The sequence below is a fragment of the Salmo trutta genome, chromosome 40 (assembly GCF_901001165.1).
Source record: "Salmo trutta chromosome 40, fSalTru1.1, whole genome shotgun sequence".
Classification (NCBI taxonomy): domain Eukaryota; kingdom Metazoa; phylum Chordata; class Actinopteri; order Salmoniformes; family Salmonidae; genus Salmo; species Salmo trutta.
In genome coordinates this window covers 3,618,783-3,643,183 of record NC_042996.1, presented here as the reverse complement: position 1 = coordinate 3,643,183, position 24,401 = coordinate 3,618,783, and the positions used below count along the sequence as shown (strand labels likewise).

Genomic DNA, 24,401 nt, shown 5'->3' with positions numbered 1-24,401 from the left:
CTTAGCTAATGTGACTGGAACCTGGTGTGGTCGTCTGCTGCAAATAGCCCATCCGTGACAAGGACCGACAAGATGCTATTCTGCACACCCCTTTTGTTATGTGTCGTTATTTGCCTGTTTGCTTGAGTGAAACTTGCCATTCTCCTTCCACCTCTCATCAATGAACTGTTTTTGCCCACAGGACTGCGGCTGACTAGATGATTTTTGTTTGGTCACACCACTCTCAGTAAACCCTAGACACTGTCGTGTGTGAAAAGTCCAGGATGCCAGCCGCATCGACGATCATACCGCGCTCTAAGTCGCTTAGGTCACTCGTTTTGCCCATTCTAACGTTCAATCGTACAGTAACTGAATGCCTCGATGCCTGTCTGCCTGCTTTATACACAGTTGAAGTCGGAAGTTAACATACACCTTAGCCAAATACATTTAAACTCAGTTTTTGACCATTCCTGACATTTAATCCTAGTAAAAATCCCCTGTTTTACGTCAGTTAGGATCACCAATTTATTTTAAGTCAGAATAATAGTAGAGAGAATGATTTATTTCAGCTTTTATTTCTTTCATCACATTCCCAGTGGGTCAGAAGTTTATATACACTCAATTAGTATTTGGTAGCATTGCCTTTAAATTGCTTAACTGGGGTCAAACATTTCGGGTAGCCCTACGCAAGCTTCCCATAATAAGTTCGGTGAATTTTGGCCAATTCCTCCTGACAGAGCTGGTGTAACTAAGTCAGGTTTGTAGGCCTCCTTGCTCACACACGCTTTTTCAGTTCTGCCCACACATTTTCTATGGGATTGAGGTCAGGGCTTTGTGATGGCCACTCCAATACCTTGACTTTGTTGTCCTTAAGCCATTTTGCCACAACTTTGGAAGTATGCTTGGGGTCATTGTCCATTTGGATGACCCATTTGCGACCAAGCTTTCACTTCCTGACTGAGGTCTTGAGATGTTGCTTCAATATATCCACATAATTGTCCATCCTCATGATGCCATCTATTTTGTATAGTGCACCAGTCCCTCCTGCAGCAAAGCACTCCCACAACATGATGCTGCCACCCCCGTGCTTCACGGTTGGGATGGTGTTCTTCGGCTTGCAAGCCTCCCCCTTTTTCCTCCAAACATAACGATGGTGATTATGGCCAAAAGGTTCTATTTTTGTTTTATCAGACCAGAGGACATTTCTCCAAAAAGCACGATCTTTGTCCACATGTGCAGTTGCAAACCGTAGTCTGGCTTTTTTATGGGGGTTTTGGAGCAGTGGCTTCTACCTTGCTGAGCGGCCTTTCAGGTTATGTCGATATAGGACTCGTTTTATTGTGGATATAGATAGTTTTCTACCCGTTTCCTCCAGTATCTTCACAAGGTTCTTTGCTGTTGTTCTGGGATTGATTTGCACTTTTCACACCAAATTACGTTCATCTCTAGGAGACAGAACGTGTCTCCTTCCTGAGCGGTATGACAGCTGCGTGGTCCCATGATGTTTATACTTGTGTATTATTGTTTGTACAGATGAATGTGGTACCTTCAGGTGTTTGGAAATTGCGCCCAAGAATGAACCAGACTTGTGGAGGTCTACAATTTATTTTCTGAGGTCTTGGCTGATTTCTTTTGATTTTCCCATGATGCCAAGCAAAGAGGCACTGAGTTTGAAGGTAGGCCTTGAACTACATCCACAGGTACACCTCCAATTGACTCAAATGATGTCAATTAGCCTATCCGAATCTTCTAAAGCCATGACATAATTTTCTGGAATTTTCCAAGCTGTTTAAAGGCACAGTCAACTTAGTGTATGTATACTACTGACCCACTGGAATTGTGATAGCATGAATTATAAGTTAAATAATCTGTCTGTAAAAAATTGTTGGAAAAATTACATGTCATGCACAAAGTAGATGTCCTAACCAACTTGCCAAAACTATAGTTTTTAACTAGAAATTCATGAAGTGGTTGAAAAACGAGTTTAAATGACTCCAACCTAACAGGCTGACTACACCGTTCGCCTCGCGTGCGCGAGCATTGCAAAATACATTTAGAAATCTATATTATTCAATTATTGAACCCACACTGCTCGCGTGCGCCAACGAGTGTCTGCGTTGCCAAGGGCTAAAATAGAAGTCAGTTCTATTTCTGACGCAGATCGCGCTGCAAGTCCTGCCTCTCCCATCTCCTCATTGGTTTATAGAAGCAGGTACCCACGTGCCATCTCCTCATTGGTTATACCTATGTGGGTGACTAAAGACGAACGAGGTCAGTGGCGGTAATGCACCTAGTTTATGAAAGTTGCCAATCGCAATATAAAGTCAAGAGAAGAAAAAGCCTGGAAGGATGAGAGATGACTAGAAACGATTCAGTTGACCATTTTATGTGTGGATTAATTGGTGCAGTAGAGGACCTTGTGCATTTCAGGTAAAATAACAACTCAATGTTTATATCCCAGGACAAATTAGCTAGCAAGTGCAAGCTAGCTAAATAGGACAAATTAGCTAGCAAGTGCAAGCTAACTAGCTAAATTGCCATACATGTTTAATGCTTTTCAACCTGTCCCCAAATTAATATAATTGGTTCAGAGTTTGTTTCGATATTTTAACCTGCGTGTCGTGATCGCGTTTGGTGTGGGGGGACAAAATACATTTATGCACGATGGCGCACGCGCACAGCCGGTTTGGGATCCGTGTAACTGTATGCAAACTTCCGACTTCAACTGTAGCAATCCACGGCCACGTGTCTGTAGGAGCTAACCATTTTCATGAACGGGGTGGTGTACCTAATAAACTGTGTAGATTTTGTTAGATTTGATTATTGGAGCTCTAAATATCACACTCCAACCAACTGAGCCAGCTGCACTATAAAACTGGCATCAGCCAATAGAGAAAGTGTACTGGTGATGGTTGACTGTGTGAATGGATTACTGTATATCGAGGTGAGATCTTATGTCTAGTAGAGAAAAGACTGCACTATTTAAGTGTTGGATAATCCCTTGGCCAGGCTAACTCAACATCTCTCAATCTCTCTCTGTTCTACAGTCAGATTCATTTTAAAAAAAAGAGATTGAAAGTCTCTACATGTTTTTCTAATTATAATGTATTCCTTCAGAAATCACTGAATGGCTTCTACATACAGTGGTGTGATGATAACAGTGACTTTTCACCCCCGCTCCCTTCATCCAAGTCGATTTATTTAACTTTTCTAAATAATTTGATTCCTTGAATCTCTCTCTGCCATTCAGGTCCCTAGCAGTCTGCGGAACCCGAGCTAAGCATTGTGAAAGCAGAAATGAAAGGCAGAGAAATCTCAAATATTGTTTTATTATCTTTTTCACATCTGAGCTACCGAGGGTAAGGACAAAAGTTGGTGGCTATTTGAAGCACATTTTTTTAAGGAAATGTTAATCTGGAATTTTCGAACGGGGAGATCATTTTGTGTATGGAGCCTGTATGCTAGGTTAGCGTTGACTGGCGTTTCCTATCAAAAATGAAATCATACCTCGAGGCCTGCGAGGGAGGGTCGTTGAGATGTTTCACCTGTTCAATGCTAAACAGGTGACACTTAGCATTGCTGTGACTCACCTTAAAGTTTGCTCGAAATGCAATCATGGAAATTGTGACATATGACCGATTATGCAGGATCTGAAAATAATTCTCTCTCTCGAAACCCCTCCTCCTTTCAACGACCTCTCTCTCTCTTCCACCATGCCTCTCACTTCCATTTTACACACAGGCAATGTCTCGGAGGAACGGGGTTTGAAAAAAACGATGAAACAAGCAGGCAAACAGTGCTGTCAGGCGCCGCTGATTGAAACCACAAGGTCATCGCAGAGCGAGGGAGCAAGGGGAGAGAAACCAGACAGAAGAAAAGCTGTGGAACAGTGAGACTCCCCAGGGACTCACTCTCCAATCTCCCGCTGGCTGGCTGGCTGGCTGTCTGTCTGTCTGTCTGTCTGTCTGTCTGTCTGTCTGTCTGTCTGTCTGTCTGTCTGTCTGTCTGTCTGTCTGTCTGTCTGTCTGTCTGTCTGTCTGTCTGTCTGTCTGTCTGTCTGTCTGTCTGTCTGTCTGTCTGTCTGTCTGTCTGTCTGTCTGTCTGTCTGTCTGTCTGTCTGTCTGTCTGTCTGTCTGTCTGTCTAGCGCAGGACTCTACTATAGTGTTGGGCTTGAGGTGCAACGGGGTGCTCTTTGTTTTGGCACCTCCCTTGTTCTACCCCTTCCCAGCTCTGTACCTCTCCACACCCCTCCCTCCCTCCTGCCCTCCCTTACCTTGTAGTTCTCCACTCTTGCTGTACAGCTCTCTCCTCTGTTCCCTCAGGTAGGCACTCATGCTGATGGCGTGAGACGACGACTCAAACCTGGAAGAGAGAAACACACTTTCACTCTAGCCTGGTCCCAGATGTGTTTGTGCCGTCACTCTAGCCTGGTCCCAGATGTGTTTGTGCCGTCACTCTAGCCTGGTCCCAGATGTGTTTGTGCCGTCACTCTAGCCTGGTCCCAGATGTGTTTGTGCCGTCACTCTAGCCTGGTCCCAGATGTGTTTGTGCCGTCACTCTAGCCTGATCCCAGATCTGTTTGGGCTGTCTCTCTAGCCTGGTCCCAGATCTGTTTGGGCCGTCTCTCTAGCCTGGTCCCAGATCTGTTTGGGGTGTCTCTCTAGCCTGGTCCCAGATCTGTTTCTGCTGTCTTGCCAACTCCTATGGTCATTGTCACGTCTCAGCCAAACCGATCAGGAACTAGACTACTGTCACTCCTACTCAGAGACCCAGTCCTTACACTACAGAGGTCAGCAGTTAAACCCTGGAGCTACTACTACAGGTCTGCCTTGTGGTTGGGGTACGTAACGTAAAATGGCTTTGTAAGTCTGTATGTGCCATGTGGTTCCAGTTAGACACTGCAACAGCCTGAATCAGCACACTAACACTATAGACACCCCTACTGCACACTAACACTATAGACACCCCTACTGTACACTAACACTATAGAAATCCCTACTGCACACTAACACTATAGACACCCCTACTGCACACTAACACTATAGACACCCCTACTGCACACTAACACTATAGACATCCCTACTGCACACTAACACTATAGACACCCCTCCTGCACACTAACACTATAGACACCCCTCCTGCACACTAACACTATAGACATCCCTACTGCACACTAACACTATAGACATCCCTACTGCACACTAACACTATAGACATCCCTACTGTACACTAACACTATAGACATCCCTACTGCACACTAACACTATAGACATCCCTACTGCACACTAACAATATAGACACCCCTACTGCACACTAACACTATAGACATCCCTACTGCACACTAACACTATAGACATCCCTACTGTACACTAACACTATAGACATCCCTACTGCACACTAACACTATAGACATCCCTACTGCACACTAACACTATAGACATCCCTACTGTACACTAACACTATAGACATCCCTACTGTACACTAACACTATAGACATCCCTACTGCACACTAACACTATAGACATCCCTACTGCACACTAACACTATAGACATCCCTACTGCACACTAACACTATAGACATCCCTACTGCACACTAACACTATAGACATCCCTACTGCACACTAACCTGGTTCTGAAGTGTAGGGGCCATCTTTTCCTTGACTAAAAAGCACTTTCAAAAGGACATTCTCCATCAAGCATGTTTTATAGTACAGGAGTAGGCTTAATCTAGGTCTGGTAAAACTGGCCCTCAATGCTCCAGTTTTTTAGCCTGTCTGTGTCTTACTTGAAGAGGGACTGCTTGGCACGTTGGGGTTTCTTCTTGGCGAAGAAGGCTGCGAACTCGCTGCCAGTGCTGGCGTAGGTGAGCTGGGCAGAGGGCTCGGCAGCACTTTTAGTGTTCTTCACATCCAGGTAGTCCATCAACAGAACCTAGAGAACAATGACATTTTAGTAATTTAGCAATTATGTACTTACTTAGATTTAGCAGACGCTCTGGGAGCGACTTCCAATAAACGCATTCCACTAAGTTAAGTAAAACAATACATATTACATGTCATCAATGACAACTCACTGAGAGAGGGTTCAAGTTCTTTGTTTTCCAAGTTAGGATTCATCCAACGGAGTGGAGTATAGAGCAACAGTCATCATTGTGAGTGGTGACAATCTAGCCTAATCTACAATCCTCCAAGAACACCACACCACACAACTAACATACATATTATGATGTCAGTTCATGCATGTCATAGCTTTATGTCATATAATACATTGAACATAAGGAATTGTGCTGTCAGCAGAACAATGATCTATAACTGATTATGTCATCGAGGTTAATACAGCAATCGACGAAAGAGTTCCGGCGAGTCATCAAAATATCACATCCCCCATTTCTAAGTCCGTCTGCATATTTAAAACCCACTCCATCCATGTCTCATCAACGATCATAAATACCTTATACAGATCTAACAACAACCCCAGAGTGACCGATATTGAAGATGTCGGGTAAGGAAGTTAACTTTGCTCATTGTCTTCCCCCAGTATCTCCCCATCTCTCTCTCTCTCTCTCTCTCCCCGGGACTACATATGTTCTGAATTAGCCTCCCATTCCTAATGGCTTCATCATTTAGCAGGGCCATTTAGCCCGTGTCGTTGTAATTCTGACCCGCGTAGCATCGTGGCGGGGCGGCCCAAAGTGGGGCGAGAGTAATGGTGGAGCAGATGGAAATACAGTCGACCTGTAATGATGTCATTACTGCTGGAGAAAAGACCCCCCATCACCACGGAGGGAAGACTTCAGCACACACACTAGTGTGAGCAAACTGGCATGGACACACAGACACACACACACACTAGTGTGAGCAAACTGGCATGGACACACAGACACACACACACTAGTGTGAGCAAACTGGCATGGACACACAGACACACTAGTGTGAGCAAACTGGCATGGACACACAGACACACACACACACTAGTGTGAGCAAACTGGCATGGACACACAGACACACACACACACACACACACACCTACCCGCCCCTCTCCCAACAACACACACGCCGACCCACTACACAGACCCACTTTTTCCCTTCTCTCCCCCTCTGGAAGCCATCACTCAGGCCCCCCTGCCACCCCTGCCCTCTAGCGACACCGTGCAAGCCTAGCAGAGAGTGCTAATCCTGTCAGCGTATTAATTACTAATGACCATGTGATCTGCTGATGGAGCGTGGCCCACTACCTAACCCGGGAGACTTAATTAAATGCCGGCGTTAGGCTGATGAAGGGGCTCCGACCCTAATATATTGCATTAGGGGGAGTAAACTTGAAGCAATTAACCACACCAATAGGACAGACGGACGTACAGACAGACAGACGGCCGGATGGGCAGACGGACAGAGGGTATGAACAAGACAGATGAGAGAGGGTATGAACAGGACAGATGAAAGAGGGTATGAACAGGACAGATGAGAGAGGGTATGAACAGGACAGATGAAAGAGGGTATGAACAGGACAGATGAGAGAGGGTATGAACAGGACAGAGTGAGGGTATGAACAGGACAGATGAGAGAGGGTATGAACAGGACAGATGAGAGAGGGAGAGGGTATGAACAGGACAGAGTGAGGGTATGAACAGGACAGATGAGAGAGGGAGAGGGTATGAACAGGACAGATGAGAGAGGGTATGAACAGGACAGATGAGAGAGGGTATGAACAGGACAGATGAGAGAGGGTATGAACAGGACAGATGAGAGAGGGAGAGGGTATGAACAGGACAGATGAGAGAGGGAGAGGGTATGAACAGGACAGATGACAGAGGGAGAGTGTATGAACAGGACAGATGACAGAGGGAGAGGGTATGAACAGGACAGACTTCCTTTAGACAAGACTACTGCAAACAGCCTACTGCGGACAGCCTACTGCGGACAGCCTACTGCGGACAGCCTACTGCGGACAGCCTACTGCAGACAGCCTACTGCAGACAGCCTACTGCAGACAGCCTACTGCAGACAGCCTACTGCAGACAGCCTACTGCAGACAGCCTACTGCAGACAGCCTACTGCAGACAGCCTACTGCAGACAGCCTACTGCAGACAGACTACTGCAGACAGACTACTGCAGACAGACTACTGCAGACAGACTACTGCAGACAGACTACTGCAGACAGACTACTGCAGACAGACTACTGCAGACAGACTACTGCAGACAGACTACTGCAAACTCCGGCTCAAAGCACAATGGACATGGAGGAGAGCAGAGGATCAGAATAGTAACAGTAAAATCAGAAATATGTGCTTGACAATGCCTCTGAAACGTCAATTTATGTGGCAAGACTGGGGATTATTATATTAATCCTTGCATTGAGTCTGTAGGTGGGTGTGTGGGTGGCTTTTGTGAGGGTTTAAAAATATTTACTTCCATCTGATGAACTTGCCCATTGAAAATGTCAATAAAGAGTTACTGTGACAGAAATAATTGTGTCAATTGTGCAAAGTACTGACAGAAATATGTCAAGATTAGCTGTGTAAGTTTCTGGCAGCTGAGCCCCTACAACGGTGCCTTGGAAAACCCCTCCAACACTGCTAAAGTCTCTGTTGCCTAGGCAACAGGTGGCCTGTCGGTCATCCATGACTTGGATATTTTACACTGAAACTACACCTCAACGCACAAGTGATGCTATCATACTCAATATTTAACAACATTTTCACTAAATAGATAGGCTTTCAATTTACTCTGTAAAGTTACAGAAATAAAAGTTAGCAAAATGAGAGGGAGTAAAAAGCAACCAACAGGTAGGCTGTTTAGCGATAGCTGGCTAGCTAGCTTCTCCAGGTTACTCCAGTCAAGACAGGCACTGTTACATGGGATGATAAATAACACCTTGGCTGCTACAAGTTAGCTGGTCTTGGCTGTAGCAGAGTTGCCTTGGGTACTGCAACTTTTTCTATCTCCCTCTATCTGCTCGCCCATTTCACTGGCCCTCCAAAATGTAAGTAAAAATTACATGTATTTCGAATAGCCGGATATCCGACAAAAATGTAAATTGTGAAATTATTTCAAACCCCCAACCCGAGTGTGTGTGTGCATGCGTGCATGTGTGCGTGCATAAATGCCCAGACGGGCGGTAGTTTTGATTGTTTGATGGTAACTGTGGTGTGTGTGTGTGTGTGTGTGTGTGTGTGTGTGTGTGTGTGTGTAGGAGAGAGGTGGTTTGGGCGTTAGGCTTGAGGTGCGACACGGGGCACTCGTGATTCAAATCACCTTTATTCCAGCAACAATAACATCTCATTCCAAAAACCTTTCTCCTCAAACATATTAGGTCTTATTACCATCATCATTACCCTAACAGACCTCACACAGAGGCAAAGAGACAAGGATGGGAAGGTTGGCTGCTGCTCTCAATAGAGAAACGGAAATTAGGATTGGAGAGAGAGGAGAGAATGCTCGGGAGAGCAGAGGAGAGGATGCTCGGGAGAGGAGAGGAGAGAGTGCTCGGGAGAGCAGAGGAGAGAGTGCTCGGGAGAGCAGAGGAGAGAGAGCTCGGGAGAGCAGAGGAGAGAGAGCTCGGGAGAGCAGAGGAGAAAATGCTCGGGAGAGGAGAGGAGAGAATGCTCGGGAGAGGAGAGGAGAGAATGCTCGGGAGAGGAGAGGAGAGAGTGCTCGGGAGAGGAGAGGAGAGAGTGCTCGGGAGAGGAGAGAATGATAGGGAGAGGAGAGAGTGATCGGGAGAGGAGAGAGTGCTCGGGAGAGCAGAGGAGAGAGTGCTCGGGAGAGCAGAGGAGAGAGTGCTCGGGAGAGCAGAGGAGAGAGTGCTCCGGAGAGCAGAGGAGAGAGTGCTCCGGAGAGGAGAGAATGATAGGGAGAGGAGAGAGTGCTCGGGAGAGCAGAGGAGAGAGTGCTCCGGAGAGGAGAGCATGATAGGGAGAGGAGAGCATGCTAGGGAGAGGAGAGCATGCTAGGGAGAGGAGAGCATGCTCGGGAGAGGAGAGGAGAGAATGCTCGGGAGAGGAGAGGAGAGAATGCTAGGGACGGGAGAGGAGAGAATGCTAGGGACGGGAGAGGAGAGAATGCTAGGGACGGGAGAGGAGAGAATGCTAGGGACGGGAGAGGAGAGAATGCTAGGGACGGGAGAGGAGAGAATGCTAGGGACTGGAGAGGAGAGAATGCTAGGGACTGGAGAGGAGAGAATGCTAGGGACTGGAGAGGAGAGAATGCTAGGGACAGGAGAGGAGAGAATGCTAGGGACAGGAGAGGAGAGAATGCTAGGGACGGGAGAGGAGAGAATGCTAGGGACAGGAGAGGAGAGAATGCTAGGGACAGGAGAGGAGAGAATGCTAGGGACAGGAGAGGAGAGAATGCTAGGGACAGGAGAGAAGAATGGTAGGGAGAGGAGGAGAGACCAGAGGGAAAAAGGGAGAGAGGAACAGAAAGGAAGAGAGGAGGAGTTGCGAGGACCTTGGTCACAAGCGACTAAGGGAAGATGAAAAACAAAATTATCACAGCTGACAAAACATGAGCGCCCCGTGTCGCACCTTGAGCTTAACGCTATAACAGAGGCCAGAGCTTGCTAGTCTCACATTCCCAAACACATAGGCCTACGCACACAAAACACACACGAACGCACGCACACACTCTCACAAACACGCATACTCAATATGTAGCCTATACACACACACAGACCAGAGGCCCAGCGCTCATCGAAGACAACAGCAACAAGGTGGAACAGAGACAAAGCAGAGCCTTGCTAACTACACCAACAAAACAAACAGCGATGCACACGGAGCTGCATATGAATGCAAACCAGAGCAGAGTGCACGTCTCTGCTCCACATCAAACAACCGTAATGACTGTGAACGCAATTAATGCCCCTGAAAGCATTTCTGAAAACAACAAAATAATGAATGCGTTTCATGGCTTGAATGCTATGCTAATGGCATAATGCTATGGATCTTATGCTCCTCCGACATTACGCTAATAACATCCTATGGATTTAAAGTCTGGTTCATGAAGAATATCTAGTCTATGAAGATGTCCACAATGACACCACTTCTCTGTACGAGATGCTATGAACAGATTGTATCGGCTGCTATTTCATTTGGTTTTGCTGTTCATCTTTTCTTCTCCTGTTTGTCTTTATTATTATTATTATTATTATTTATAAAGAAATTAAAAATTAAAAAATGATTTTAAGTCTGGTTCATGTTTGAGTTGAGTGATAAAGGCTACACTGTTCTCTAATGTAGCCATTAGCCAAGCTGTTGATGAAGCTAAGCCACTGACTGATGAGCCAGTAACTGGAAGTCTACAGGTATAGTAGCATAAGCTAGAGAGCCGGAAGTCTTCCAGTCACTGCGCTTCCAGTCATCATGCTAACGCTATTTAGCATTGGCTCGTGACACTACCTTTAACTTCCTTCATACTGCACGCAGAGACATAAAAATGGTATCCACAAGTTCATCTGACTCTGGTCAAGTAGAAAAACGCAGCGCCTCATGTAGATTTACCTCAGATTTAGCATTGCACTAATGTATCCTAGTTGTGCCACTGACATACAGTAGCCACTGAAGTAGCCAAGCAAACAAAGCCAAGCATGTAGCCTAGTGACTGAAGTCCCGATGGATGACACATGACAGTGTTCCATTATTGGAGGGTGGGACCCCTACCAGAGTCCATTATCGGACTCTACTGACCCCTACCAAACAGGCGTCATGGTACGGCCCCAGATTGGGCCAGCAGTAAAGAAATTAGATTGTCACCATTGGGGACTTGTACTGTGACCTTCACAGAGGTGACTGGCTGACTGACGAACACTTTGAAACCCCCATGGCTAGCTGCCACCCCACTCTGAAGAAGGAGAGATGAGATGTGAGGCCGCACTTCAAGAGAGGGACGTTTTAACACACAGCAAATCAATATTCATGGCCGTGTACCAAGAAAGATCATTGGGAAATGGGTAGCGAATAAAACCGCTGAGAAACTGCAAATCGCTCTTCACACCAGATAATAAACTGAGCCCGGAGTTCATGGATGGTGAGTGTGTGTGTTTGACACACACACACTTTGATAACCGAGTGTTGGCCACCATTTTCAGCTCCCCCACACAAAGACAACCACTATATTAGCCATTGTTCCTCTATACACTCGAGTGACTTGGGTCTGGTCCCAAAACTAAATCAGCCCGCTGGGCTGCAGTTAGTGCCTGTTCTCTCAGGAGAAAAGGCATTACGGACGTGTGCCACTGTCGTTCATTACCAGCAGTGAAGCCAACCTCCCAACCTGCATTTCCTTTGTGCTGGGAGAGGAAGTGTGTGTGTCTTAATGAGCAGGATACACAGGGCTTTGTTGGGTCTATTACAGTAGTCCTGAAGAATCAGTCTAATTAACCAACACAGCCCACTGAAGAGGTTCCAGGAGTACACCTGTGGTGGGATGGCTGAGGAGTCCATTAAAGGGGTTCCAGGAGAACACCTGTGGTGGGATGGCTGAGGAGTCCATTAAAGGGATTCCAGGAGAACACCTGTGGTGGGATGGCTGAGGAGTCCATTAAAGGGATTCCAGGAGAACACCTGTGGTGGGATGGCTGAGGAGTCCATTAAAGGGATTCCAGGAGAACACCTGTGGTGGGATGGCTGAGGAGTCCATTAAAAGGGATTCCAGGAGAACACCTGTGGTGGGATGGCTGAGGAGTCCATTAAAGGGGTTCCAGGAGAACACCTGTGGTGGGATAGCTGAGGAGTCCATTAAAGGGGTTCCAGGAGAACACCTGTGGTGGGATGGCTGAGGAGTCCATTAAAGGGGTTCCAGGAGAACACCTGTGGTGGGATGGCTGAGGAGTCCATTAAAGGGGTTCCAGGAGAACACCTGTGGTGGGATGGCTGAGGAGTCCATTAAAGGGGTTCCAGGAGAACACCTGTGGTGGGATGGCTGAGGAGTCCATTAAAGGGGTTCCAGGAGAACACCTGTGGTGGGATAGCTGAGGAGTTCATTAAAGGGGTTCCAGGAGAACACCTGTGGTGGGATGGCTGAGGAGTCCATTAAAGGGATTCCAGGAGAACACCTGTGGTGGGATGGCTGAGGAGTCCATTAAAGGGGTTCCAGGAGAACACCTGTGGTGGGATGGCTGAGGAGTCCATTAAAGGGGTTCCAGGAGAACACCTGTGGTGGGATAGCTGAGGAGTCCATTAAAGGGGTTCCAGGAGAACACCTGTGGTGGGATGGCTGAGGAGTCCATTAAAGGGGTTCCAGGAGAACACCTGTGGTGGGATAGCTGAGGAGTTCATTAAAGGGGTTCCAGGAGAACACCTGTGGTGGGATGGCTGAGGAGTCCATTAAAGGGATTCCAGGAGAACACCTGTGGTGGGATGGCTGAGGAGTCCATTAAAGGGGTTCCAGGAGAACACCTGTGGTGGGATAGCTGAGGAGTCCATTAAAGGGATTCCAGGAGAACACCTGTGGTGGGATGGCTGAGGAGTCCATTAAAGGGATTCCAGGAGAACACCTGTGGTGGGATGGCTGAGGAGTCCATTAAAGGGATTCCAGGAGAACACCTGTGGTGGGATGGCTGAGGAGTCCATTAAAAGGGATTCCAGGAGAACACCTGTGGTGGGATGGCTGAGGAGTCCATTAAAGGGGTTCCAGGAGAACACCTGTGGTGGGATGGCTGAGGAGTCCATTAAAAGGGATTCCAGGAGAACACCTGTGGTGGGATGGCTGAGGAGTCCATTAAAGGATAATAAAGAAATAAACAGGACTCTGTGTCCTTTGACTTCCTTTCTGTCCATCAAAGTCGTCCAGAGAATTATCTCGGTAATCAATGAGCTCTTTGATTGTTTCGCTCTTCTGCTTCTCCCTCACGACTTGTGGGAACTTGACTAGTGAAATCAATTCTTTTAGGAATGGAGTCCCCCTAGACACATGTTTTTGTTGAAAATGTATTGATTGATATCTCAGCTGGTGGCTTTGAGTGAAAGCCCCAAAAATTGCCTTGGGCACGAAAAGATTTTACTTCCTGACTTGACCTTCCTACAACCTTAGAACATTGAGAGAAAAGCTTTGTCCAGCTCTTTGCCCTCTGGACCGGACCACTGCGGACCTTCAAGGTGTCCCAACTGGACCGTACTACTTGCATCATCCCTCTGAAGGCTTTGACAAAGAAACATCGCTACAGGCAGCCTGTTGCATTTCATTCCTCTTGTTGTCCTTGCTCTGTCCCAAAGCAGTTTGAAAGTTTTTTGGACTGAAGAGACATAGAAAGAGGAAAAACGTCAATAGCAAGTCTAAGCAAGCATGGCTCTGGCAATGGGTCTACATGGATTCCATGCTCTTACACAAATGAACAATATGACTCTTCTGTATCGCAACGCCTTGACCATTGAGAGCAAAACACACACACATACCTGTACTCGCATACACACAATTCAGATAAGCAATGTTTAAAGGAGAACATGCTGTGCATCTACAAGAGAACGGGAAACTATAAAGCATACCATCAGATTAGAATAATTAGCTTTTTAAAATCTCCCTTCTCTCAAACACAAAAGGAGGGGCGATGATGGAATTTTGACACAATCAATATACTAGCTTCACCGCGCCCCCAGTAATATGTAAATATGACAGGTCGGGGGTGGATGGGTGGGGTAGGATTACAGTGAAATAGTGACATGTTGATTAAAACGTTAGGAAAGAAACACAGCAATGTCTCTGCGCATCATATTTAATTAAAACAGATCATTGTCGTCTGGCTGTTGTTTCCCTGGCAGTTCAATTTGCCTTGTTTTCACTTGGCTGACAAGCCGTGAGGAAGGCTTGCATATTTAACTCCCTCACATACTACTTTATATATTTCTATACTTTGAACATACGCTTCTCCTTTGTCTCGGCTAATCTCTGGCTGTGCTATGATTTATTCAGTGTGGTTCGGCCCCAGCCACAGGCCCTCACCGTGTCAATAGAAAAGGAGGAGAGTATTCATTACTACAGCTGCAACATGTCATAGAAGCTTATCTTTCAGCTGGGCCAAGCTAGCCTGTGTTTTATATAGCGTCGTCAAGTAGCCTAATAAAGCGTTAGATGCTTCTAGACGTGTTCTGTAAGAACAGACAGACGACATCCATCCTTGATTTGCTAATCGCACCTTAGCTCCAAAGGTCCTCACCACTGCTCATTAAAAGCATTCATCTGCACTCCGGGCACATAGCAGCGACGGCTGGCGGATCAACTCGGTAGCCTAGCCATCATGGAGACGCCATGGCATCATAGTGGAATACACAAGCGCTAGCCTAATTAGAAAACTGAGACGCGTTGGACTATGTTGTCGCGAGGTCAAAGGTCAGGCCTTGCTGAGAGGGGGAGCGTAACAAGCCATGCCAAATATAGGTCAAACATGGTCCCTATGGGTGATTGTGGTGAGGGATTCAGCAGGGTCTTATGAGATAGAGTCTTTGGTCTCAGACCATATGGTCTTAGATCATCTGATGGCAGGTGGAGTTTTTTTGTCCGTGTCTATTGAAAGATTTCTTGGTTTTTACCTAAATATTTTCTAAGCACATAATGCTGTTGCTTGCAACTGCTGTTCAGGCTCAAGGGAAAATCTGACAAAACTTGTCAAAGTGGAGTTTAGATAAGTATGATTCTTGGCACGCTTGATGATTTGGTGGCAGAGACAACCGTATCCAATGTGACTGGATCTAGTGGGATTATAGTGTATGTATGATACATTGAAAGATTCTGAGTGCCTCTAATTTCATAAGAGAACTGCAGAAGACCTTGAGACACGGTGTGATGGATAAAAAAATGACTGTGAAGTGGTGCAAGCTTGGAATATAGAAGCCTGATAACGTGGGCTCACTGGCGTGAAAAATCAATACATTTATTCACACACTGCATCTCGGTGGAAAAGTGTGACAGCACAGGCAACACTGTTCCGCTCCCTAACTGACACCAATACTGAGAATTACCAGCCGCTCTTTAAAGTCCCAATCAATATCTCATCCACACTTAAAGCACGCTGGGGAAGCACAGCCGGCATTTCCAAACAGGGATCAAGACCACTGCTACATGGCTCTTGGCTTTCAAAAAGCCTGTGTTAACCTACTCCATACTGTGCCTTCCTGGAGCCAGTCGCTCGGTGGAATATGGGAAGTCTCAGCTCAGGCCGTGTAACTGCGTGCCCTCTCGTGTCTCTGTCAGATCCGGTGTCCATCTCAGAGCATGCCAAGTGGAAAGGTCAACACGATTCCACACTTCTCAAAGTGGAGGAAGAAAATGAATCATCTAGAGGCTTCCATTTATAGGCTAGCCTATCAAATGAGTGTGTAGCTACAAGGTGGAGAGAAGAGAGGGGGAATAACAAGATACGATGGAGAAACTGCCAACAAGATGGCTTCCGCTCGGCTAATCCGAGCGGAAGAGCCAACAACTTACCAAGAGCCAACAACTTACCACCATCTCTCCAAACACACCTCATCCCCTGTGAGAGATACGACAGCGCCTTCAGAAAATATTCATAACCCTTGACTTATTCCACATTGTGTTGTGTTAGAGCCTGAATTCAAAATGAATAAAATATTTTTTCATCTTCTCATCTACACACAGTACTCCATAATGACAAAGTGAAAACATGTTTTTAGAATCGTTTGCTAATTTATTGAAAATGAAATACAGAAACATCTCATTTACATAATTATTCACACCCCTGAGTCAACACATGTTAGAATCACCTTTGGCAGCAATTACAGCTGTGAGTCTTGCTTGGTAAGTCTAAGAGCTTTGCACACCAGGATTGCACAATATCTGCACATTATTCTTTTAAAAATTCTCTAAGCTCTGTCAAGTTGGTTGTTGATCATTGCTAGAATGCCTTTTTCAAGTCTTGCCATAGATTTTCAAGCCGATTTAAGTCGGACAATAACCTGGCCTTGTGTTTTAGGTTATCGTCCTGCTGAAAGGTGAATTTGTTTCCCATCGTCTGTTGGAAAACAGACAACCCGATTTTCCTTTAGGATATTGCCTGTGCTTAGCTCCATTCCATTTATTTTTGTACTAAAAAAATCTCTCTAGTCCTTGCCGATGACAAGCATACTCATAACATGATGCAGCCACCGCCATACTTAAAATATGAAGAGTGGTACTCAGTGATGTGTTGGATTTGCCCCAAACACTTCGTATTCCAAAATGAAGGTCATTTCTTTGCCACATTTTTTTTAGTTTTACTTTAGAGCTTTATTGCAAACAGGATGCATGTTTTGGAATATTTGTATTCTGTACAGGCTTCCTTCTTTTCACTCTATCATTTAGGTTAGTATTGTGGAGTAACTACAATGTTGTTGATCCATCCTCAGTTTTCTCCTATCACAGCCATTAAACTCTGTAACTGTTTTAAAGTCACCATAGGCTCCATGGTGAAATCCCTGAGCGGTTTCCTTCCTCTCCGGGAAATGAGTTAGGAAGGATGCCTGTATCTTTGTAGTGACTGGGTGTATTGAAATTAATAACTTCACCATGCTCAAACGGATATTCAATGTCTGCTTTTTTTGTTTACCAATCTACCAATAGGTGCTCTTCTGTTGCGAGGCATTGGAAAACCTCCCTGGTATTTGTCGTTGAATCTGTGTTTGAAATTCACTGCTCAACTGAGATACCATACGGATAATTGTATGTGTGGGTTACAGAGATGAGGTAGTCATTCAAAAATCCTGTTAAACTATTACTGCACACAGAGTAAGTGAGTCCATGCAACTTATTGTGTTACTTGTTTACTCCTGGACTTATTTAGGCTTGCCATAACAAATGGGGTTGAAAACTTCACTTTAATATTCACTCAAGACATTTCAGCTTTTCATTTTGAATTAATTTGTATATACTTAGACATTATGGGGTATTGTGTGTAGGCCAGTGACACAAAGCCTACATTTTATCCATTTTAAATTCAGTCTGTAGCACAAATAAAAGTGTGAAAAAAGTCAAGGGGTGTCAATACTTCCTGAAGGCACTGTAGCTAGTCAAGGGGTGTCAACACTTTGTGAAGGCACTGTAGCTAGATAAAGATGTTTGAGGGCAGATGCCTAACTTCAGCAAACTAGTGCTGAGCAATTAAACATTTAGCTGGTGGTTGTTATTAAACAACTAATTGACCGACGTCGGTTCAATTACTTGAATTCCAATAACTATGTGGAACACTGGGCTGAAGACAGTTGTAGTTTTCATTTAGCAAATATTCAACCTAGTTCAGCGCAGAAACGTGGTAATTAACTACAATGAACATAATCCATTGCACCTGTTTTTTCTGTCTCGGACCAAGACCGATGATAATGGAATGTATATGTTTAAAGTAATGACTAAAGAATTCCACCCTGAAACCATATAATTGTATGACATTTATTAGAATCATAAAACTATAATCTGATGATGTGTGTAGTTTTAGTCAGAATTAGAACAAGGACCTTTTGCTCCTTTTTAGTAGGTAAGCAGGGTGCAAGTGTGAAACAAATGATAAGAGGAGCTATCAACAGACAAGTTGTACTACTGTGTTCCTTACAGGACATTCTGTCCCCACCTGTGGAGTGGAGAAACGGTTAGGCTTGCAGAAGATTAAGAAACATTGTATCTGTGTAGTGGAAAAACACAGACTCTCTGAGCAAGGCGTAGCTTAAGATTTGAACTTGTTTGTGTGTCTTATAAAGACTGTGTTTGCATTTTTGATTTCAGAACGTTCTCTAAATAAACTGTACGGACGTTTTGCATAAACTGAGTCTTTGCCTAATTATTATAAAACCCAGGGTCTTACAAACCTCGGGGATTGGTCAAAGCTTTATTGATTGTTAGTTATCATTGGGATTGAAAATTCTCTTCACAACTGATCAGAGAGGAAGAGGCAAAGCAAGAGATTTCACTAGCGCCAAGATCTGTCCAAAATAATCCCAATGTGTTTCTATTGGATTATTTTGGACCTAAGCTTGCCACCTGCCTTGCTGCCTTCGGGACAATGATACTTAAGAATGATGGAGGCCACTGTTCTTGGGGACATCCAAGGCTGCAGAAATAGTTTGGTACCCTTCTCCAGATCTGTGCATCGAGACAATCCTGTCTTGGGGGTCTACAGACAATTCCTTCGACCTCATGGCTTGGTTTTGCTCTAACATGCACTATCAACTGTTGGACCTTATATAGACAGTTGTGTGCCTTTTCAAATCATGTCCAATCAAGTTGTAGAAACATCTCAAGGATGATCAATAGAAACAGGATGCACCTGAGCTCAATTTCTAGTCTCATAGCAAAAAGTCTGAATACTTAAGTAAATCGTGTATTTATGTTTCTTTTGGAAACATTTCTAAAAACCTGTTTTCGCTTTGTCATTGTGGGGTATTATGTGTAGCTTGATGAGGATTTAGAGATGATGATTAAATAATAAGTCATCAAATAAAAATTAAGTAATATACACAACTAAAATATATAATTATTTCATATTTATTTTTTAGTTTTCAATGTGACAGACAATGGAATATTTTCAATGTTTTGGATATTGAATGTTCACTGTTTTGGGCTTTGGAATTTCCATTAAAAAGCTCTAAAATCAAAGTAATGTCATTATTTTATAATCCATTTAATGTTAAAAAAATGTATATAATCATAATCGAACCAACCTCAAAAAGCACTAATCACTCAGCACTACAGCACAGACGTGAACAAGAGACAACTGCAACAACTGTCAACAAGATGGCCGCCACTAATTTACACCTAGACAAGACCCACCACCATCTCAACACACACCTGAGCCACTAGCCAATATATAGATGCTAGTGCTCAACTGCTAGTCTTCAGAACACACCTGAACTAACAAGATACAACAGACATCTGCCAACAAGATCTAATCTACACCTAGACAAGAGCCAACAACATCTCACCACACACACCTGAGCATAGATACTAGCTAGTAGAGATGTTTCATGATAGTGGGTACATTTCACACATGCAGACTGCAAGGACACACAAGTGCACACACACACAAGTCGACACACACGCGCACACCAGACCGCTGCAGGGTGGAATATGGGAACTATAGCACCCCACTGTCAGAGTAGAGGCAGGGCAAAGAGTAGCCTGACACTACTACACTGCTGCCAGACTATCAGGCACTAACATGTGCCGCTGCCAGACTATCAGGCACTAACATGTGCCGCTGCCAGACTATCAGGCACTAACATGTGCCGCTGCCAGACTATCAGGCACTAACATGTGCCGCTGCCAGACTATCAGGCACTAACATGTGCCGCTGCCAGACTATCAGGCACTAACATGTGCCGCTGCCAGACCATCAGGCATTAACATGTGCTGCTGTCATACTGAGTTTGTCTCTTGAAGAGAGCAGGAAGGAGGGGGCAGAGGGGAAGAGAGAGGGATAGAGGAAGGGAGGGGGAAAGAGAAAGAGAGAATGGTGATTGAGGGAGAGAAAGAGAGGGATGGAAAGAAATTGGGATAAGAAGGATTGAGAGAGGGAGTGAAGGAGAGACTCACAAAGATACAATCGTCCAGAAAATAATAACACGAGTGACTGAATAAGAAAACCTCATTTCACATAATGAGTATTCTAATCAAGAGATGACATTATCGCACATCGCTGCGGCGGGGGAGTGAGGAGCCCCTGGCAACCTGGGGTTGGCAGAGCGGAGGCAGCGGTAGCAGCTCTAGTGCCCGCGCCGCTGGAGAGCGAACGGCTTAATGCCTTCCATTAACACAAAGGCACAGCACAGCCGCGCAATACCTACACTCCCTCCTCTCTCTTCTCCAACTCTCTTTAACTCTCTATCCATCTTCCCTGACACAATCTCTTTCATTTGCCTTTATTTTAGGATTTTATTTAGGACAACCAACTGTATACTAGTTGTTGTACTAGTTCCCATCCTGACAGATACCTAGTTTAGTTCGCTGATGACACATCCTTGATCAGCCTGCTGCATGATTACGAGGAACCCCTGGTCTTCCCTGTGGCTCAGTTGGTAGAGCTTGGTGTTTGCAACGCCAGCATGGTGTGTGCAACGCCAGGGTTGTGGGTTCGATTCCCACGGGGGGCCAGTACAAAAAAATAACATATGCATGAAATCAAATGTATGAAATGTATGCACTCAGTACTGTAAGTCGCTCTGGATAAGAGCATCTGCTAAATGACAAAAAAATGTAAATGTAAAATGAACCCCATGGCCCGGTCCTAAAGGACTTTGTAGAGTGCTGTGATGAATCACACTTGGTTCTCAAGATGTGCATAGACTTCAGGAAGAGAACACCACCTACCTCTGTAACATCTATCAGAGGTCAGAACATAGAGAAATACACATACCTGGCTGTCCTCTTGGACAATAAGCTTCACTGGAGTAAATGTACAGAAATGATCTACAAAAGAGTCAACAGAGACTGTACGTTTCTCAACAAGCTGGGATCTTTTCATGTTGACTGGACTATACTGACTCTGTTTCACAAATATTTCATTGAGAGTATTTCAACTGTTCGTATTGTTTGTTGGTTTAGCAAGGCCACTGTCAACCAGACAAATATGCTGAGATGGATTATCACCACAACAAGCAAAGTACTGAGTTAAACAGACAGGCCTGGACGAGATCTTTAAGGTCAGGGCCATCAGCAAGGCTCACAAAATATACTGCTCAAAAAAAGAAAGGGAACACTTAAACAACACATCCTAGATCTGAATGAAAGAAATAATCTTATTAAATACTTTTTTCTTTACATAGTTGAATGTGCTGACAACAAAATCACACAAAAATAATCAATGGAAATCCAATTTATCAACCCATGGAGGTCTGGATTTGGAGTCACACTCAAAATTAAAGTGGAAAACCACACTACAGGCTGATCCAACTTTGATATAATGTCCTTAAAACTAGTCAAAATGAGGCTCAGCAGTGTGTGTGGCCTCCACGTGCCTGTATGACCTCCCTACAACGCCTGGGCATGCTCCTGATGAGGTGGCGGATGGTCTCCTGAGGGATCTCCTCCCAGACCTGGACTAAAGCATCCGCCAACTCCTGGACAGTCTGTGGTGCAACGTGGCGTTGGTGGATGGAGCGAGACATGATGTCCCAGATGTGCTCAATTGGATTCAGGTCTGGGGAACGGGCGGGCCAGTCCATAGCATCAATGCCTTCCTCTTGCAGGAACTGCTGACACACTCCAGCCACATGAGGTCTAGCATTGTCTTGCATTAGGAGGAACCCAGGGCCAACCGCACCAGCATATGGTCTCACAAGGGGTCTGAGGATCTCATCTCGGTACCTAATGGCAGTCAGGCTACCTCTGGCGAGCACATGGAGGGCTGTGCGGCCCCCCAAAGAAATGCCACCCCACACCATGACTGACCCACCGCCAAACCGGTCATGCTGGAGGATGTTGCAGGCAGCAGAACGTTCTCCACGGCGTCTCCAGACTCTGTCACGTCTGTCAAGTGCTCAGTGTGAACCTGCTTTCATCTGTGAAGAGCACAGGGCGCCAGTGGCGAATTTGCCAATCTTGGTGTTCTCTGTCAAATGCCAAACGTCCTGCACGGTGTTGGGCTGTAAGCACAACCCCCACCTGTGGACGTCGGGCCCTCATACCACCCTCATGGAGTCTGTTTCTGACCGTTTGAGCAGACACATGCACATTTGTGGCCTGCTGGAGGTCATTTTGCAGGGCTCTGGCAGTGCTCCTCCTGCTCCTCCTTGCACAAAGGCAGAGGTAGCGGTCCTGCTGCTGGGTTGTTGCCCTCCAACGGCCTCCTCCACGTCTCCTGATATACTGGCCTGTCTCCTGGTAGCGCCTCCATGCTCTGGACACTACGCTGACAGACACAGCAAACCTTCTTGCCACAGATCGCATTGATGTGCCATCCTGGATGAGCTGCACTACCTGAGCCACTTGTGTGGGTTGTAGACTCCGTCTCATGCTACCACTAGAGTGAAAGCACCGCCAGCATTCAAAAGTGACCAAAACATCAGCCAGGAAGCATAGGAACTGAGAAGTGGTCTGTGGTCCCCACCTGCAGAACCACTCCTTTATTGGGGGTGTCTTGCTAATTGCCTATAATTTCCACCTGTTGTCTATTCCATTTGCACAAGAGCATGTGAAATTTATTCTCAATCAGTGTTGCTTCCTAAGTGGACAGTTTGATTTCACAGAAGTGTGATTGACTTGGAGTTACATTGTGTTGTTTAAGTGTTCCCTTTATTTTTTTGAGCAGTGTAGTTTTGACCCAAGCCACCCCATGTACCCAGACTTTGAAGTACTCCCCTCTGGGCGCAGGTATAGGGTACCCCCCCCGGCAGGAATAACAGAACTAGACATTCATATGTGCCAGGTGAGATATCCCTCCTAAACAGCTCGGGCTAAATGATCCTATCCACCCAGTAAGGCCAGCAGGCTAGTCTCCTTTTGGTGGTATGTACTGTAACTGTTATGAATGTTGTATTGTCAATTTGTTGTCTACTGTATTTAAACACCACTTTAAATGTGTGCATGATACTGCAACAACATGTCCCCATGGGGACAATAAAGTCAGTAAAGTGGAGTTGCCGTGGAGAGGGTAGGTGATTGAGCCAATTGGAAGCTAGGGGGTGATTAGGTAGCCAATGGCCATAGCCAATGGCCACGTCAGATTTGGATTTTAGCCTATTTTACAAAACTCCATCCAACCATCTATCCATCTGACTGGCTTTGAGAGTATACAACGCCAACCTTACAGTTCCCAGCCCTCTATCTGTCTATGTCCATCTCTTCATATTCTCCTCCAAACAGAGCTGAAACACCGGTGACTAAACTGGCAGGCAATCAGTTGGCCCAGCCAAATCACGACTCTGTTTATCCAGTACTAACCCAATCACAGCTTAGTGTAAGGACCAATTTTGAGCCAATCAAGGGGCCTGGGTCTTAGATAATCAATGTTCAATAAGACAGAGCATTTGTCCTCAGTTCCACTAAAGTAAGCTTTGGACAAAATGTGATTCAAGTCTAGCTGCGTCTTCGAGCCCTAAGGCCTGCCTGCCTGCCCGACCGTCCGCAGTTAGCTCAGGGCCGCCTTAGCAACAGTTGGCATGGCGGAGTCACTGCTTTTGAGTGGTTTTGAGGGGTGAAAAATGCGAGAGAATGAGAGAGAGTGAGAGAGAGAAAACGCAAGAGAAAAGAAAATATGATGAAAAAATGTGCTCACGGTCACTGTCTGACTCCTGGTCTGATGGAGTGATGATAAGCCCATATACTCAATCCCAGTCCACCTCTCTCCCCCTTTGCTCTCCTCCCTCTCTGTCACCCCCCTCCACCAGTCTGTGCCCATCTCTCTCTAGCTCCCTCCCTCCCCCCCTCTCGCCCCCCCCCTCTCGCTCCCCCGCTCGCTCACGCCCCCCCACCCTCCCGCTCGCTCTCCCTCGCTCCCTCCCGCTCACTCCCC

General features: G+C 45.7%; 1 protein-coding gene across 1 annotated transcript in view; it reads right to left on the bottom strand.

Annotated features, from left to right (window-relative positions):
- Positions 1 to 24,401, bottom strand: part of exoc4 (exocyst complex component 4) — a 283,169-nt gene that overhangs the window by 206,907 nt on the left and 51,861 nt on the right. Inside the window, 2 exon segments of the mRNA XM_029742408.1 lie at positions 4,254 to 4,342; positions 5,766 to 5,911. Coding sequence (XP_029598268.1) covers positions 4,254 to 4,342; positions 5,766 to 5,911 — 235 coding nt within the window.